The sequence below is a fragment of the Mustela nivalis genome (assembly GCF_964662115.1).
Source record: "Mustela nivalis genome assembly, chromosome: 15".
NCBI classification, from domain to species: domain Eukaryota; kingdom Metazoa; phylum Chordata; class Mammalia; order Carnivora; family Mustelidae; genus Mustela; species Mustela nivalis.
This window is the reverse complement of record NC_139034.1, coordinates 29,787,291-29,803,139: the sequence shown is the minus strand read 5'-3', so window position 1 is coordinate 29,803,139 and position 15,849 is coordinate 29,787,291. Positions and strand designations below refer to the sequence as shown.

At 35.7% G+C, this 15,849-nt stretch overlaps 1 protein-coding gene and 1 long non-coding RNA gene across 6 annotated transcripts in view; one reads left to right on the top strand and one right to left on the bottom strand.

Moving 5' to 3' along the window:
• The window catches only part of FNDC3A (fibronectin type III domain containing 3A), a 173,755-nt gene that overhangs the window by 83,542 nt on the left and 74,364 nt on the right, over positions 1–15,849 (top strand). For 3 of the 5 annotated variants that reach the window (XM_082701580.1, XM_082701578.1, XM_082701579.1), the window contains exon 4: positions 8,083–8,159. In XM_082701580.1, coding sequence (XP_082557706.1) covers positions 8,083–8,159 — 77 coding nt within the window. Of the gene's footprint in view, positions 1–3,711; positions 3,797–8,082; positions 8,160–13,417; positions 13,503–15,849 lie in introns of those variants that run through there. The other 2 variants (XM_082701581.1, XM_082701582.1) reach the window with 2 other exon arrangements.
• On the bottom strand, positions 3,689–13,320 carry LOC309849243. The gene is made up of 3 exons (XR_014303613.1): positions 13,260–13,320; positions 9,638–9,881; positions 3,689–3,776 (listed from the first exon to the last, which is right to left on the bottom strand). It is a non-coding gene; the product is annotated as an uncharacterized lncRNA (long non-coding RNA).

Genomic DNA, 15,849 nt, shown 5'->3' with positions numbered 1-15,849 from the left:
CTTCAAGTAAATTTTGGTATTATTATGCTGTAGTTTTCTCATTCATTTTATAATTTGTAATACAAGTTATATCCAAACAAGAGAGGCAGTATAATGTAGTGGTGAAAAAACACAGATTTCAAAGCTAGAACACCCAATTCTTACTAACTGTGAGACCTTGAAAGTTACTTAATCTCTTTGTATCTTAGTTTCCTTACAGAAAATGGAAGTAATAGTTATCCTGCTTCAGAGGGATATGATGCTGCTTAAATGAGTTAATAATCTATAAATAATATGTATATATAGATTATAAATAATCTATATACCCACTTACACCAGTGCCTGGTACCCAATAAGTGCATATAAACACTTGGGTGCATTCTCACCCAAATGCCACTTTGTGCTTGTATTGACAAATCTACCTGAAAATCAACAGTGTAAGAATACTAATAGTTAATGTGTTAAAATGTTATCAGAAAGTCAAGACAATTGCTGTGACATGTCAGCTATTGATTTAGAAAACCCTCTGCAAAATGTTTTGAGACAATATTGTGAAAATAAAAAATAAAAACCAGGTGCATTTTAAGTTTGCTAGAATTCTCATATAATCAGGTAAGAAAGAGAAAATGAAGAATATGCTCATCACTGCAGAATGCATTCCTATAATTGTAACATCATTGATGCATCCTTTCTCTTTGCTTACTTCTGGGAAAACTATTTGATTCACATTGTTGAATTAACAGGGCCTTTAGGAAATACGGAATATGTCTACTTTACATTGTCCTTATTCTAACCGAAGAATTTTTGAAGGTGTGGACCATGTCACCAGTCCTGAGAACTCTATGGCAACTGTAAGGATAATGAGGGCGGAGAACTTAAAATCTTATTAGAAGGGTTGAAAATAGAGAATGGGACAGAAATAACAATGGAGCAAAGAGCTAGTCGAGGACCAAGTGGAAATAATGTCAAGAATAAAGTGAGGAGATAGCTTTGACCTAGTAGAGAGACAGTGGTTCTTCTGAAGATAGTGGTTCTTCTGAAGATAGAAGAAAGAGGTGAGAAAATTTTGACATATGTGATTGAGGTCATGTTGGGCAAGTCCTTAAAGGATGGTGGAGATCTTTGATAATCACTCTAGAAAACAAGATAGGCTATTAACCAAGGATAAATTTCTGAAAGGATTCCTAAACAATGCTGATGGCTAAATTAAGGTTGGAGATAACTAAATTTTCAAACATGACAGTCTGAGTACTATTTGATTTCTACAGTTCAGATCTAAGAAAAGTTAATTATCTGGCTAAAATTGGGGACTTTGTGGGGAGGGGACATAAAAGGAAGACATCCATGGGAAAGGAAATCAGGCAGTGAAGGTAGTGTTCGATCAAAAGGAAAGGGAAATCATTATGAGAAAGAACAAATGTTGAAGAAAGAGAAAATGGAGGAAAGATAGATATGGTGGCCAGAGACTGAATGAAAGTCTAAGATTTCAAAGATGAGATAGTAGAATTCTAAATTATAAGTTCCAGGATGTGTCTTTGAACATGAGTTACTAAAAACAGAATAGAAGAGTTCCAGAAAGTTTGATGCTAAGTTTTTTGAGCATTGAAGTCATTGTGCTATGGAAAAAACTGTGAACATGGTGCCCAAGCTTTTAGTAAATGAGAACTGCATATGACAGCAGTGAAAAGAGGTAGAGGGTGATCTACTCATATGACATGATCTCAAGGAAAAAGAAACTTGAGCATGAAACAGGAACAACAGTGGTAATGGGAAATAGCCTTGGGGTGTCTGGAAACTGCCTTGGGAGAGAATGGGAAGCCTCTGCTCCCAGGGGCGGCTAGAAAAATTGTCCTGGGGGGAGCCAGATTTCATATAAAGGAAATATATCAACAAGTCTTCGTGAAAATGTTGAGGATGTGAAGGAATTTTTTTATAATAGGGGAAAAGGTTTTAGTGAGCTCAGTGGAAAGAATTGAGAAAGCTATCATCAATTAAAGAAAGTCAAGAAATGGAAACATAGCTGTGTGAGAACATACTGAAAATGAGGAAGTGGGCTGCCAGGAATTGCTTTTTGTTTAAGGGCTGAAGATCAGAGGAATGGTTAGATTTGCTGAGAGGCTGAATTCAGCATTTATAAGCAGATTCTGTTGAGATCAGGACAATCTTTACCCTCAGGCCTTGTTCTTCAGGAGCCTTGCTTTTCTATAAGGACTTTGAAATTAACAATTACCTTTTGCCACTTTTGAGAATGGTCCTTTAGGTGTCTGACATGTATTTACTGAAACCTGTTGCTCTAGGTTATATCTCTTGCTAACTCTTTTCCACATTCTTGGGAGAGTGGGGCTTTGAACATTACACACACACACACACACACATACACATTTTTTAACTATAGCCCTATCATTAGATAATCCTGGCTTTGTCTCTTTGTGTTCCCTTGGCAAGTTACTTAACTGCATGCATTCTGCTTCAGTTTCCCTACCTATCATTGATACCTCCTTCAGTTATTGTAAAGACTGAGTTAACACATGAAAATCACTCCAAATGGTGCCTGGGACATACTTTGCAACATATAATTATTTTTGAAAACACAGAGCAATCACGCTTTTATTTATAATTATCATTTATTGAGTGGTGCCAACCAGTATACTTAGTACTTTAAATATATGTAATTTGATTCTCACAACAATGCTGTGAGGTTATTTTAACCTTTCTACAGAAGGAAACAATCTCAAAGAAGAGCAGTAAACTGCCTTGCTAAAAAATACTGAAGCTTTTATAAAACTTAAATCTTTTGACACCAAAATTTTTTTTCTTTCCACTGTGCAACTTGTAAACAAATCACAATCATTATCATTACCTATACATTTGTATTAGCTACTAATAAATTTCCCTAGTTTACATAGCACCATAAAATAATGAAAAGACCTCAGTCTTCTTCCCCTCACTTGTAACATCTTTAGTCTCTTTCCTGATATCCAGGGGAGCTTTGGTAGAGTGCCTTGATCCTGAAGTGTGTAGCCTGTCTTTTAAGATTTTATGGACGTGAGCAAGAATGCCATCCATCAAGTATCTGTATTAATGTCCATGTTAAATCTTAAAATAAACATATGACAACAAAACAAAATTAGAAATAAAGTAAAAACAGCCCTTAAAGTGGTAGCTTTTATTAACTTGAGAGGCAAAGGCCAAGCCTGAGACATAAAACCCGGGTTTGAGGAACACATTGATCAAGCCAATATTCTGTAGACAATTGTGCTGTGGGCATTCTTTAATGGTTAAGCATGGAGAGTGGATCAAGTTACAGGACATTTCAGAGCGAATCCTCTAAATTAATAAATGTTACAAATAACTTAAACTTTATAAATGAAAGTAGCAGACTGGATAATAAAAACTGAATTAGAAGATAATGCCTATCATATAGGAGGGAAGTGAAAACAAAAAGGATGGTTTTACAGCAGGAACGTATTTCTGTACATGTATTTTGATGAGCTTTGGAGTTAGTTCACGGGGAAGTCTGAATGATGGCAAAATTCAAGGCATTAGCAGTAGAGACCATTTAATCATTTACTATATCCCAAATGCTGACAGCGGGAATGTTTGCTTTTTTCACCTTTCCCTTTCCGCGGGTCGCTGCAAGTCACGTGATAAGCATCACGTGACTCGGTCAAAGGATCTTTTCCTCTCACTGCTTTGCAAAAAAAAAAAAAAAAAAAAAAACAGCGGAACTGTTCTCCAATTAAAGCTGTTAACGTGTACTACGCTGTTTCCTTGTTGGATTTTGTTCTCTGCTGCTACTGTAAAAACAAAATGAGTGGTAAGATTTGCTGACTATTTTTGAACATTCTTCTTCTATTTTAAAACATAGAAAGCATTGTATTAATCTAAAGTCGTGCCGTGTGTGTTTTTTCAATAGATGCCAAATCTGTGGCAGTAAAAATATTTTAAATTGTTGCCATGTAGTTATAAAAAGATTAGACTCTATTTGGAGATGGGATGATTTTATATTCCATGGAGTATTCCTTACCAGCGCTTTTATTTTACTAGGTTTTTCTTTTTACCACTAAAATATGAATATTGGCACCAGATTATTTGGAAGCCATTGTGAAAGCTTGCTTATAAAGAGAATGTGTAGCACGTCAGCAGCCCGTTGCATTTTAAGAATTTAAACTCAGATTTGTAGTTTCGTCAAAAAAACCTCTCTAAATGTGAATGTATGCTAATGAAAAATAATTTAACTTACAGTAAATGAAATATCATCTTTATTAAGTTATTGATGGCACTTTTTAAGGAATGGAGGTGAGGAGCTTTTCAAATTTCTTAAGACATTTGGTGAATAAGCATTGTTTGCTCTTCTGCAAGGTTTTAGAATAGGAAATAATGCCCTTAAAATGATTTTAATAGCTTTATGTTTGGGGGTAGATTTTGCTTAGATCATGTAGATTATTAAGGAGCTCCTGGTGTATCTACAGTTGTTCAGATAAAGCTACTCTTGTTCCAGATGTGCATTTAATGGTACAATCTGTAACAGATTTGGCTTCTTTACTAGGACAGAATAACCCCCTCTCCCCCTACCCCCCGCTTCACTGCATTTACAGGGTTTGTAGTTAATCTTTTAGTATTTTCAGGATATTACGCCAACAATAAAAGTATTGGTGAAGCTAAGCGGGTAGATGAACATTTGCATCATTAAGCATGCAAGGTTTTAGGGGTTGCTGCTGTAGGTAGAAATAGCAACTGAAGTGGTACTGTAAATATTGTAGTTCTAAATTGTATTTACTGTGTTTTCATAATGGGAGTTTTGTGTGTTCAGTGTTGGATGTTATTTCATGCCAGTATTTTAGGAATTAAATACAGTATCCGTGAATTGTCTCTAAAAAAATGAACCATGTACAATTTCTGCCTCAGGATAAGAAAATTTACTTGCTAGAATGAAATGATTACTTCTTAGGGAAATGACTTAATAGTTATTCCTGGACTGCAACTAGTAATGTGTTTATTGCTGGTTTATTTTAGGTTGGGTTTGTTCTGTTCTGTTTTCAGTATCACACTTAAATATATTTAAAGAATAGAGTAGAATTTTGTTCTACTAAAATATAAACTATAAAGCAGCTTTCAAAGTATATGGTTTGAATTGTAATTATATAGTATTTATGTATTTATATTTTTAGTAAAAAAGGGCAATCCAAGCAGCTGTGTAGTTTTGCAATTTTAAATATTATCAGCAGTAACTTATTTTTTATTCTGGAGGCTGAAAAACAACAAAAACCTATTCTGATGACTTGCTGTAAGAATTAAATTTGACAACATTTGAAAGGAAGCACAGTCTGTGGCACGTTTAGTAGAAGCTCAAAAATACTGATTTCCTTTACTAAGATTACAAATAGGATTTTGATGAATTCTCTTTCTGGTTCCCAGCTAAATTTCACATATTATGAATAATATTTAAGCCAGTTGCAGGATTCATAAAGCTAGTTTACTGTAGGTTTATGTAAAATAGCTAATAGATGTAAACTAGAATTTTCTTAAAACTGTTCTCATTTTCTTTTGAGTCCAGCATAGAGAAGTTAAAAGTAAGTTTTGGATAAACCCTTTCTTGCCTAGAGGTATAAAGTACCTCACAAGTTTTATTTTGTAAGGTAATAGGTTAATGTTGGCTTAAATGCAGGAAAATTTTTTTCTGCCTTTCTCTTTTTTTTTTTTTTTTAAGATAACAAAGACCTTAATTTTCCTTAGAAGCTTTGGAGCCTTGAATTACATCAGTTGCCAGTAATGCATAGTATCCTTAAATGAAACTGTCTGGTTTTAAATTCTCTTTCTACCACTAGGGCAAGCTTAACCTCTCTGCCTTAATTTCCACATGTAGAAAATGGGAGTAATAACAATAATACTTACCTGCTGGTAGAATGATTATGAGGAGAAAAAAGAACACAAAAGGCCTAGCATATATAGTAAGTTAGTATTAACTATATATAATAAGCTATTTTAAGAAAATATTACAAACAACTTCATGTATTTGGTGGGCTGTTTGGGATGGGAAGAATATTTTGTTGAAAAGTTATTTTTAGGGGCACCTGGGTGGCTCAGCTGTGCCTTCAGCTCGGGTCATGATCCCAGAGTCCTGGGATTGAATCCCACATCAGGCTTCCTGCTTAGTGAGGAGTCTGTGTCTTCCTCTGCCCACTTCCCTGCCTCCTGTTCATGTTCACACTCTGCTAAATAAATAAAATCTTTTTAAAAAAAGAAAAGCTTTTTTATAGTCATATGTAGCATAATTTGGTAGTTGCCTCTACACAGACACACACACATAAGCTCCTTACTTCCTCATGCCCATTTGAGTCTTGAACCTATTCTCTCTCTTCCTCTCCCTATCTCTCCTTTCATTCCTCTCTCCCTCCACTTTTCTCTCTTCTCCCCCCCTCTTCCTCTGCGTCAGCCCTCCTCACTCAGGCTTCTTCACCCTTCCCTTTCTCCAGTAACCTCTCCTCCTTTGTCCCCTCCCCTCCTTTCTTGCCTGTATTTTCTCCTCTGTCCTTTTCTTCTTCCCTCACCGCTGTTCAGCATTTACCCTCCCGCACCCACCTTTTCGTACATGCTCTTTTCTCTTTCTTTCCCTATGTCTCACCATCTTTCCCCTGCCCCAGCTACCAACTACTTTGTTGCTTGCTTGTCACTCCTTTCCTTCCCTGAAAAGAGGAGATTAGCTGTATTCTGGTTTTGCTCTAACCTCCATGCTCTTCATTCTGTTTTCCTGAAGTATGTGTAATATTACCAGTGAAATTTATTTCTTTTAGCTTTTCTTCTTTCTTTTCTTTTATAACTGATATCCATTATATGTACTCTGCAGGTTGAAATTCCACATATAAAAAGAACTCTTCCTCCATTACATTCTTCATTAGACTCTTGGGTACATTTATTCCTAAAAAACGAGTGAGGCTCCTTGAGAAGGTTTAATTTCAAGCTACTAAAAACTAATGGGTGAGGGGACAGTGCAGTCTAAAGTTACAAAGTAAAAAGGATCTGAAGGTGAGATTCTTCTTTTAAAAAAAAAAAAGTTGCATAAAGCAAGTAAGATTTGTTACTAGAAAAAATAAAACACACCTTCCCCAAATGCCTATTTTATCCCACAAATGTTGAGAGAAGATAAATGAGATAATATTTATAAAAGTTAGCTGGAAAGGATAACAGTAAAAGTGAAAGAAAATGTAGAACAAGGTAAGCTGAACTTTCTCTTTTTGGGGGGAACATTTTGTTTAAGAAACAAAAATTGTTCCTTGGCTAAATATGCATGTACAGTATTTTTCTAATTTTGTTCTCAAGTCCCCACAAATACTACTTACATATTACACAAGAGGGTTTGAGCACTAATAGAGAAGTCCCAAATTTCTAACTCTTCTCCCTCTTATTGCTCATCCATCTTGACTTTTTTTTTCCTATTGCTTTTTAGAATTTTGCTTTTTTGTATCTTTCATTGATTTTTATGTGCAAAGTTTAGGTTGATTCTCCTCTAGGTCACTGTTTCTTAATTTGCATAATCATAAGATTCACCAGATGTATCTGTAACTAAGTATAGTGACTCAAGACCTCTCTGTAAGTATAATAATCTCTAGGAGCCTTGAAATCTGTGTTTTAAAAAGCTCCCCAGGTGACTCTTTTGATGATCAGACAGGTTAAAAAAAAAACACAACTGCAGGTAAAAAATAATCAGTGCACTTTTCAAGATATATTCTTATATTTTATAGCAGTTGAATCATCTGATTTCTTTTCACAGTAATATAGTTACTGTTAACTTTAGCATTCGGTTTATCTTTTTTTAATTTTTATTTTTTTAGAAGATTTTATTTATTTGACAGAGAGAGACCGCGAGAGAGGGAACAAAAGTAGGTAGTGTGGGAGAGGGAGAAGCAAGCTTCCCACTGAACAGGGAACCTGACATGGGACTGGATCCTAGCCTGAGCCGAAGGCAGGCGCTTAATGCCTGAGCCACCCAGGCTCCCCAAGCATGTAGTTTAGACGAAGTATTCAAAGTGGAATTCAAATTGTTTTCAATGTTAGCTTGCTAAGTAATCCTGGATTAACACATCATTTCTGTGATCCATTCAGGTCCTGCTCAGGTTCCAATGATGTCCCCAAATGGTTCTGTGCCTCCTATTTATGTGCCTCCTGGATACGCCCCACAGGTATGTGTTTGTGGTTTTTTTCTTTATATATCTATATAGTAGGGAACAAATATTACTGTTTAATTTAGATAAAAAATACCATTTCAGTACCAAAGCTTACCTGGTACAATATATCTTTTGGTATCTATTTCACATTCTAGTACATTTAGTATATTTGGAAAGGAAGAGAAATGAAATTGACAGCATTATCATTTGGCCTTGGCTTTGGGTGTTGAATTATTATAGAAAATTAATTCTAGAGCTTTATTTCCCTGAATATGTGATAATGTAAGTAATATCTTAAGGTTTAAAGGTGCTTGGAAGTAACCCTAGATAGTGTACCATCTGGATTCATAAAATATCTCATGAACACCCATAATAATTATATGGAACATTGTGGTACATAGAAGAAAATTTAGACCTATAGACCATCAGCCCTAAAGGCTAAGGGAATCAGTATCATCACACATTTACAGTCCTTTCCTATGCACCACTTGGGAAGCCCTGACTTAAAGAGTAAAATACAGCTAACTTATTTGCACAGGCAAACTGAATTAAATGTAAGCCCTCGGGTATTCTGAGTATCATCTGGTACTAAAATTCTGTGTAGTCTACACTCATTGCCTCATATCCTTTTTAGAAATAATTCAGTTTCTTTTTTTTAAGCACTGAAGTTATACTTGAAATTTTCTTCAGGTCCTCCCTTACTTCCTTCATGATTATGTCAGAATATTGGTGGGATATTGTGATAGATTAACTGCCCATACTATGAAGCCCACCACTGTGAATGACAGCAAAAGAAGACCATGTTGGTGAGCAGAATAGAAGTCATTTGAGAATTAGAGTCAGAAAAGCTGGATCCATTTCTTATTTCAGGCGCTTGCTGGCTGTGTGGCCTTAGACAAATCAACTTCCTTAAGTCTTCTGTGTCCTAACCAGACGATAGGATGATAACATACAACATTTCAAAGTATCTGTAAGCTTTTCAGAAGCTATCTCTACTTTTGTTTGACATATTGACGGTTCTGTGTTATCCTATTATATCTGCTCTCTGATATGGTCCAAACTCAAAGGCCTTTTTTCCAGCCTTACCCTTTTTGTGACCCCCTAAACATTTGACACTACTGATACAGTTTACCCCAAATTTCCTTGACATAACACTGTTCTGATTCTTTCTACTTTACGTGGTTGCTCCTTCTCAGACCTTTCTCCGCTAAGCTCTGTATTTGGTGCTACTGACAATTTATTTCAGTGCAACTAAAGAGTATCCAGCTTTTCTCACACCTAGCAGTACTTTTTTTTTTTTATTTTTTTTAAGTGATTTTATTTTTTTTTTTATTTTTTATAAACATATATTTTTATCCCCAGGGGTACAGGTCTGTGAATCATCAGGTTTACACACTTCACAGCACTCACCAAAGCACATACCCTCCCCAATGTCCATAATCCCACCCCCTTCTCCCAAACCCAGTACTTTTATTTTTATGGCAGATTCCTACCCTTCTCATTTCATTCAGTCAGGACCTTCAAGAAGTAGCTTTCCTTGAATGTTTCCAGGTGTCTCTCCTGTGGGTTCTCATGGCACACTATGTATATCCTTTTAATGAATTTCTCACAGTTTAATAATTTTTTTTCTTCTGAGAAGATTTTGAACTCTTACAGTTCCTGTACTCAGCAGTGTTCAAAAGATATGTATTGAGTGCTCATGTATGTCAGGCAGTCTTCTAGATGATTGTGATGTATCTGTAAATTAAAGGCAAAAACATCTGTCTCTCTGTAGTTAACATTCTTGTGGGGAGAAGAAAACCATAAGCATATAACACATGGATAAATTATGTAGTACGTTAGGTAGTAAGAAGTGGGGTTGGAAAAGGAAAGAAAATAGACCTTGGTTACATTTTAAAATAGGGTAGTCAAAATAGGCCTCTTTGGAAAAGTGACATTTGAAGGTCAAGTAGGAGTCTACATGGCTTAATTGCAGTATTGTTGTGTCTTGGGAAATAGACCTGAGGAGATGGAAACAGATGGGGGAATAGCCATTTGATGGAGCAGTCAGAACACACACACTTACTAGTTAAGTCTACCGTCTTACAGGGGTGTAGTTTATAGCACCCAAAACAATACAGTAATAATATCACAGGTCACCTTAACAAATATAATAATAATGAAAATGTTTGAGGGACACCTGGCTGGCTCATTTGGGAGAACTTGGGATTCAGTCTCAAGGTCATGAGTTCAAGCCCTATATTGAGCCTGCTTTTAAAAAAGAAGAAGGAGGGAACGAGGGAGGGACTATTGTGAAGTATTGTAAGGATTACCAAAATTTGACACAGAAACACCAAATGAGCAAATGCTGTTGAAAAATGGCACCAGTAGACTTGCTCAACACAAGGTTGCCACAAACTTTGAATTTTTTAAAAATGCAGTATTTGCAAAGTTCAGTAAGGCAAAGCACAGTAAAATAAAGTATGCCTGTATTCATATGCTCCCTTGATGTTTTCCTTTCTTCGTGGTTTTGTTAATGCTCTTATCTGGGGAATGTTACTCATTTGCTCATTTCTGCCTTTTAGAAGTCTACCCATTCTTGAGGATCTAGATCAAGTTATTTGTACCATCTCTTGGTTATAAATTAAATGCCACCTAGAATCATAATTGTGGAATTTTACAGGATTTTAAGTTCCTTGAGGATAGGCGCTGCCTTTTAATTTTTTTTATTCTATGGTAACCCAAATATAGTAGATACTTCATAAATATTTGTCAAATAAGTGAATGAATTTTAATAGTAATTTTACTGGAAGGATTATGTGAGGCTAGTGGGCTACTGTTACCTACCTTAATTTAAGATTAAGACTGTCTGTAGGAGATGTATCATTTTCAGGTACACAGGAGTAATCAGTAAACAAAAATGTATAGTCTCATCATCATTGAAATAATTTAAATACCCACTATCTAAGTGGGTATTCTAGCATTTTGACATCATTGTGGAAATAACCCACCATTTCTAGCATACACAATTTCTAATTTAGAAAATACTTAAGAATCAGGTTCTGGGCACAGCTAAGCACTTAATCATTGTCCAAAACTTGACATATAAGGAAACATTAATTATCTTAGCAAATCTAGAAGCTGGGAGTTGAGCCAAATGCTAAGACATATAGGAGACTATAATAAAGTACAGGTGGTATTTCTCTCAGTAGAGAGAAGACTTGGCTCAAGGTCGTGAGTTCAACCGCTGCATACATAGCACAAATACTAAACTCATGAATACCTATCATCCATGGTCTTCCTTTAGACTTTAATGTACTTATCTCCCCTTGTGGCTCCTCACCTCTCTTTCTTGCCATGTATATGAATGTGTATCTTAGATCACTGTGAAAAGCAGTGATCTAAGGGGCATAGGTGGAGGTCACACAATATTTTTGCCATATTATTACATAATACGTCCGTGGATTCAGCAAATTTATGCATCCTAAAAAGTTAGATCAGGCAAGCAAATATGGCAGAAATAAAAATCCAGTTTTCGGACTGTTTAGCTCTATCCTGAGGAAATAGTAATATGTACCTAAGAGAATAGTGGGGCAGAAAAGTGAAAGATCCCAAAGATAGATCTTAATTTAAGATTCAGATCGAGATTTATGAAAGTACTTTTAGGAGAAAAATGTGAAAAAAGTCATGATTTACCTAGGATATATCAACCTTCAAATTTGTAATGTTTATACCAATGGCATGTCCTATTAAGTTTAGAACCACTTCAGATACTAACTCATCATTAACTCGTACATATACTTAACTTCATTTTAAGAGTAATATTAGACAAGGACAGGGTATCAGTAACTTTAAAGGAATAATTGTTTTTCTTATTTAAGATTTGTAAAATCCAGATCCTCTGTTAATATTAAAATTGCTAGTATTGTATTATACTTCCTTTGTGAACTTATTCAGAGTTCTGCAATATTGTTTGTTTTACAATATTTATACTTTATTGCTCTGTATTTTAGCATTCTTGTCAAAAGTAATAGGAGGGAACCTGGATGATTTTATTCTGTTGACCTTAAGTTTTGAAGAGAAGGTTACTTTATAAAGATGTAAAATGCCCTTGCCATCAAAAGGGTAGAGTTCCTAAGGACAGTTTCCCCCCTTTACCACTAGTGAACAAAAATAGCTCTTAAAATAGACTTAATTTGGGGTGCCTGGGTGGCTCAGTGGGTTAAAGCCTCTGCCCTCTGCTTGGATCATGATCCCAGGGTCCTGGGATCCCGCCCCGCATTGGGCTCTCTGCTCAGCAGGGGAGCCTGCTTCCTCCTCTCTTTCTTTGCCTCCCTCTCTGCCTGCTTGGGATCTCTCTCTCTCTCTCTCTGTCTCTCTCTCTGTCAAATAAATAAATAATAATCTTTTTTAAAAATAGACTTAATTTTTTGGTTACATAACTTTTATTGTTGAATTAGAAAATGAATCATCATTTTTAGAAATCATTATTCTTTAAGAAGCAATTTTTTATTAACCATGAAACTCTGAAAGTTACTGTCCAGTATGATAGACTTAAAGCTAGTTTAAATGATATGCAGAAAGAAAAACTTGTTCATTAGATGCTTAAACATAAAGGAATGCTAATTTTACAAACAAGCCAGTGGAAAAAAATATTTTTTTGGTAAAGAACAAATATACTTGTGTACTTTAAATATAGTTGCATATTTTTCTAATCATGAGTATGTAGAAAACGTGGAAAGGGTAGGAAAAAAATTACATTGAGTGTTTGTAACCTAAAGGTACTCTCTGTAAACATATAATAAATATCCCTGTAGCCTTTAACTACAAAATTACAAACATAATTTTAGATGTAGCCTTAATGATTTGTACTTTTGTAGTTTAAAAAGAAAGGGAGGTTTGTGAGAGATTGACCTGCTTCAATAGAAGCAGGAATATGTACCAAATGAACTAAGTTACCAAATGGGAAAACAAAAACTGTAAAACACAGAAAGCAAATGGTGATAGGAGTAGAAGGAACTTAATTTACTGGCAGATAATACTAACTTACAGTCTCTAAGAGCATTGCAGCACAGAATAACACTTCATATTTTAGTGATGAAATTAATGACTTAACAAGAAAAGATTAGAGACTACCTGAATGGGACACCTAAAAAGCAGCATCAAAAGTTCTGTCCTTCTGCCTCTCTTTAATGGCTCCCCTGTTTTTTTATGGAATGTGGGTTGTTATGGTGATGAGAGGGTACCTAACAGGAAGGGGATTGTAGATCTCATAATGTGGGGAAGGGAGCTAGATCAACTTCAGGAAAAGTCTGAGATTACTCCTTTGAGCTGGACTTTGTATTTCACTTTGCCTTTATGTCAGCACACAGCAATGAGGTCAGTACGTTTTTCAGAGATTCTACATACCAGTCTGATCTCAGTCTTTTCTGTCAAAATTTCGGCAGCAGTAATGCTGCCAAAAGACATGGGCATTGTTGTGTGTGTATGTACAGTTGTAAATATAAAATAAATATCTGTTGAATGAATGGCCAGAAATACCTATATTATTATTTAGTAGCTTAAAGTGGGAATAGTTTTGGGTTTAGGGTAAGGCCGTAGAAGTAGGTTGATAGGGACGCCTGGGTGGCTCAGTTGGTTGGACAACTGCCTTCGGCTCAGGTCATGATCCCGGAGTCCCGGGATCGAGTCCCACATCAGGCTCCCAGCTCCATGGGGAGTCTGCTTCACTCTCTGACCTTCTCCTCGCTCATGCTCTCTCTCACTGTCTCTCTCTCAAATAAATAAATATAATCTTAAAAAAAAAAAAAAGAAGTAGATTGCTAAAAGTTAGGCAGAAGCAAAGGTTGTAAGAATTAAGGAAATCACAGAATTTAAATAATATGGTGTTAAAAGGGGGGAAATTATGTGGCATTCTAGTAGAACTAATGGAATACATTTATAACTGGTTGTATCATTGATTCAGCAGTTTTCTTTGAGCATCTGCCCTATGCTAGGAGTTGTTTCAGGTGTTGGGAAGAAAATAGGAAGCAGAACAGATTTGTCATGGAATGTATATTCTGGTGGAGAGCAGACACACAATAGAAAATATAAACACAAATTCCTCTTTCTGTAGCCCCTTTTAATTATGTCTGTGTTTCGTAAAGGAAAAAATAGGGCTTTGCCAAGTTAGAAATTGTGTGCCATATGTGGGTAGGTAGTCGGATCGATGCTGATAGTCCTCTTTAATTCTATTTTACTGTCTTTCCTTTGTTTTAATTTTTTTAACATAGACTAATTTGGATTAAATTTTATCTTTTCTTTTCACAACTTACTGATTCTATTTTAATCATCACCATTGGTGTACGCTGTTAGTATAAAATTCATTGCCTGCATGGTTAGCCATTTGTCAGCACCTGGACTTAGCGGATAGTTTTGAGGCCCCCATCCTCACTCCTGGCTTCTCAGAAGGTTACTTGAAGTGGTTCAGTTCTCCACATTCTTGGTCCTGATCTGGCCCTTTTTTTCTTATGCTTCCTAGATTTTTTTTTTTAAATTGTGATAAAATATACATAACAAAAAATTTACCATTGTAACTTTAAATGTACAGTTTAATGTCATTAAAGGTATTCATTGTTGTACTACCTTCACTACCATCCATCTACAGAACTCTGTTTTTTGCAAAACTGAAACTCTGTACCTAATAAAAAATAACTTCCCGCTCTTCCTTCTCCTGGCTTATCTTTATATTTTAAATGTTCTTTTTCAGAAGAAAAGTGGTTTTAATTTCATAAATAATTTAGCTGTTTCTTTTTAACCAGTGAGATCTTGCTTATGTTGTGACATTTAAAAAGACACTAAAATCTGGAGAGGACTATGCTAAGCAAAATAAGTCAAGCAGAGAAAGTCAGTTATCATACAGTTTCGTTTACTTGTGGAACATAAGGAATAACATGGAGGACATAGGAGAAGGAAAGGAAAAATGAATTGGGGGAAATTGGAGGGGGAGTTGAACCCTGAGAGACTGTGGACTCTGAGAAAACAAACTGAGGATTTGGGAAGGGATGTGGGTGGGGGGGATTGGTAATGAGCTTGGTGGTGGGTATTAAGGAGAGCACATATTGCATGGAGCACTGGGTGTGGTACATTAAACAATGAATCTTGGAACTTTTTTTTAAAAGACACTAGAGAACAGGTACCTCTGGATAGACATGGAATTAAGGCCAAAGTGCAAGAGTTCAAATATTAGCTCTCCATTTACTGTTTATGTGACCTTAGCAAGTTACTTAACATCTGCATGCTTCAGTTTCCCCATCTGAAAAATGGAGATAATAATGCTACCTATTTGTAATATTGTTATGAGGATTAAAAAGTTAATACATGTCCCTTTAGGAACTTAAGAGTTAAGTTGTAGGGTAAGACCTATGCATTTTAAAAGTTAACAAATACTACAGTGTTATGAATACCTAACAAGTGATACAGAATAAATGTAATAGAAATGATAGGAAGGAGAGGTCATTAAGATTGTGGTGCCCAGGATAGGGTTCATGGAAAGCAATCAAAAGAAACCTTCCACAGACCCTTAGCCCCAGAATCTCTACCAGCATCTGGGGTTATGTGCTTTGCCATCTCATGTCAACTCACCACTCTTACTTTTCATCTAGAATGGAGACAGACTTTCCTGCTTCTCTCTAGACCCAGTCCCCCCAGTAGAGTCTTGGATCCCATTCCCTTTTGCTTGCATTTT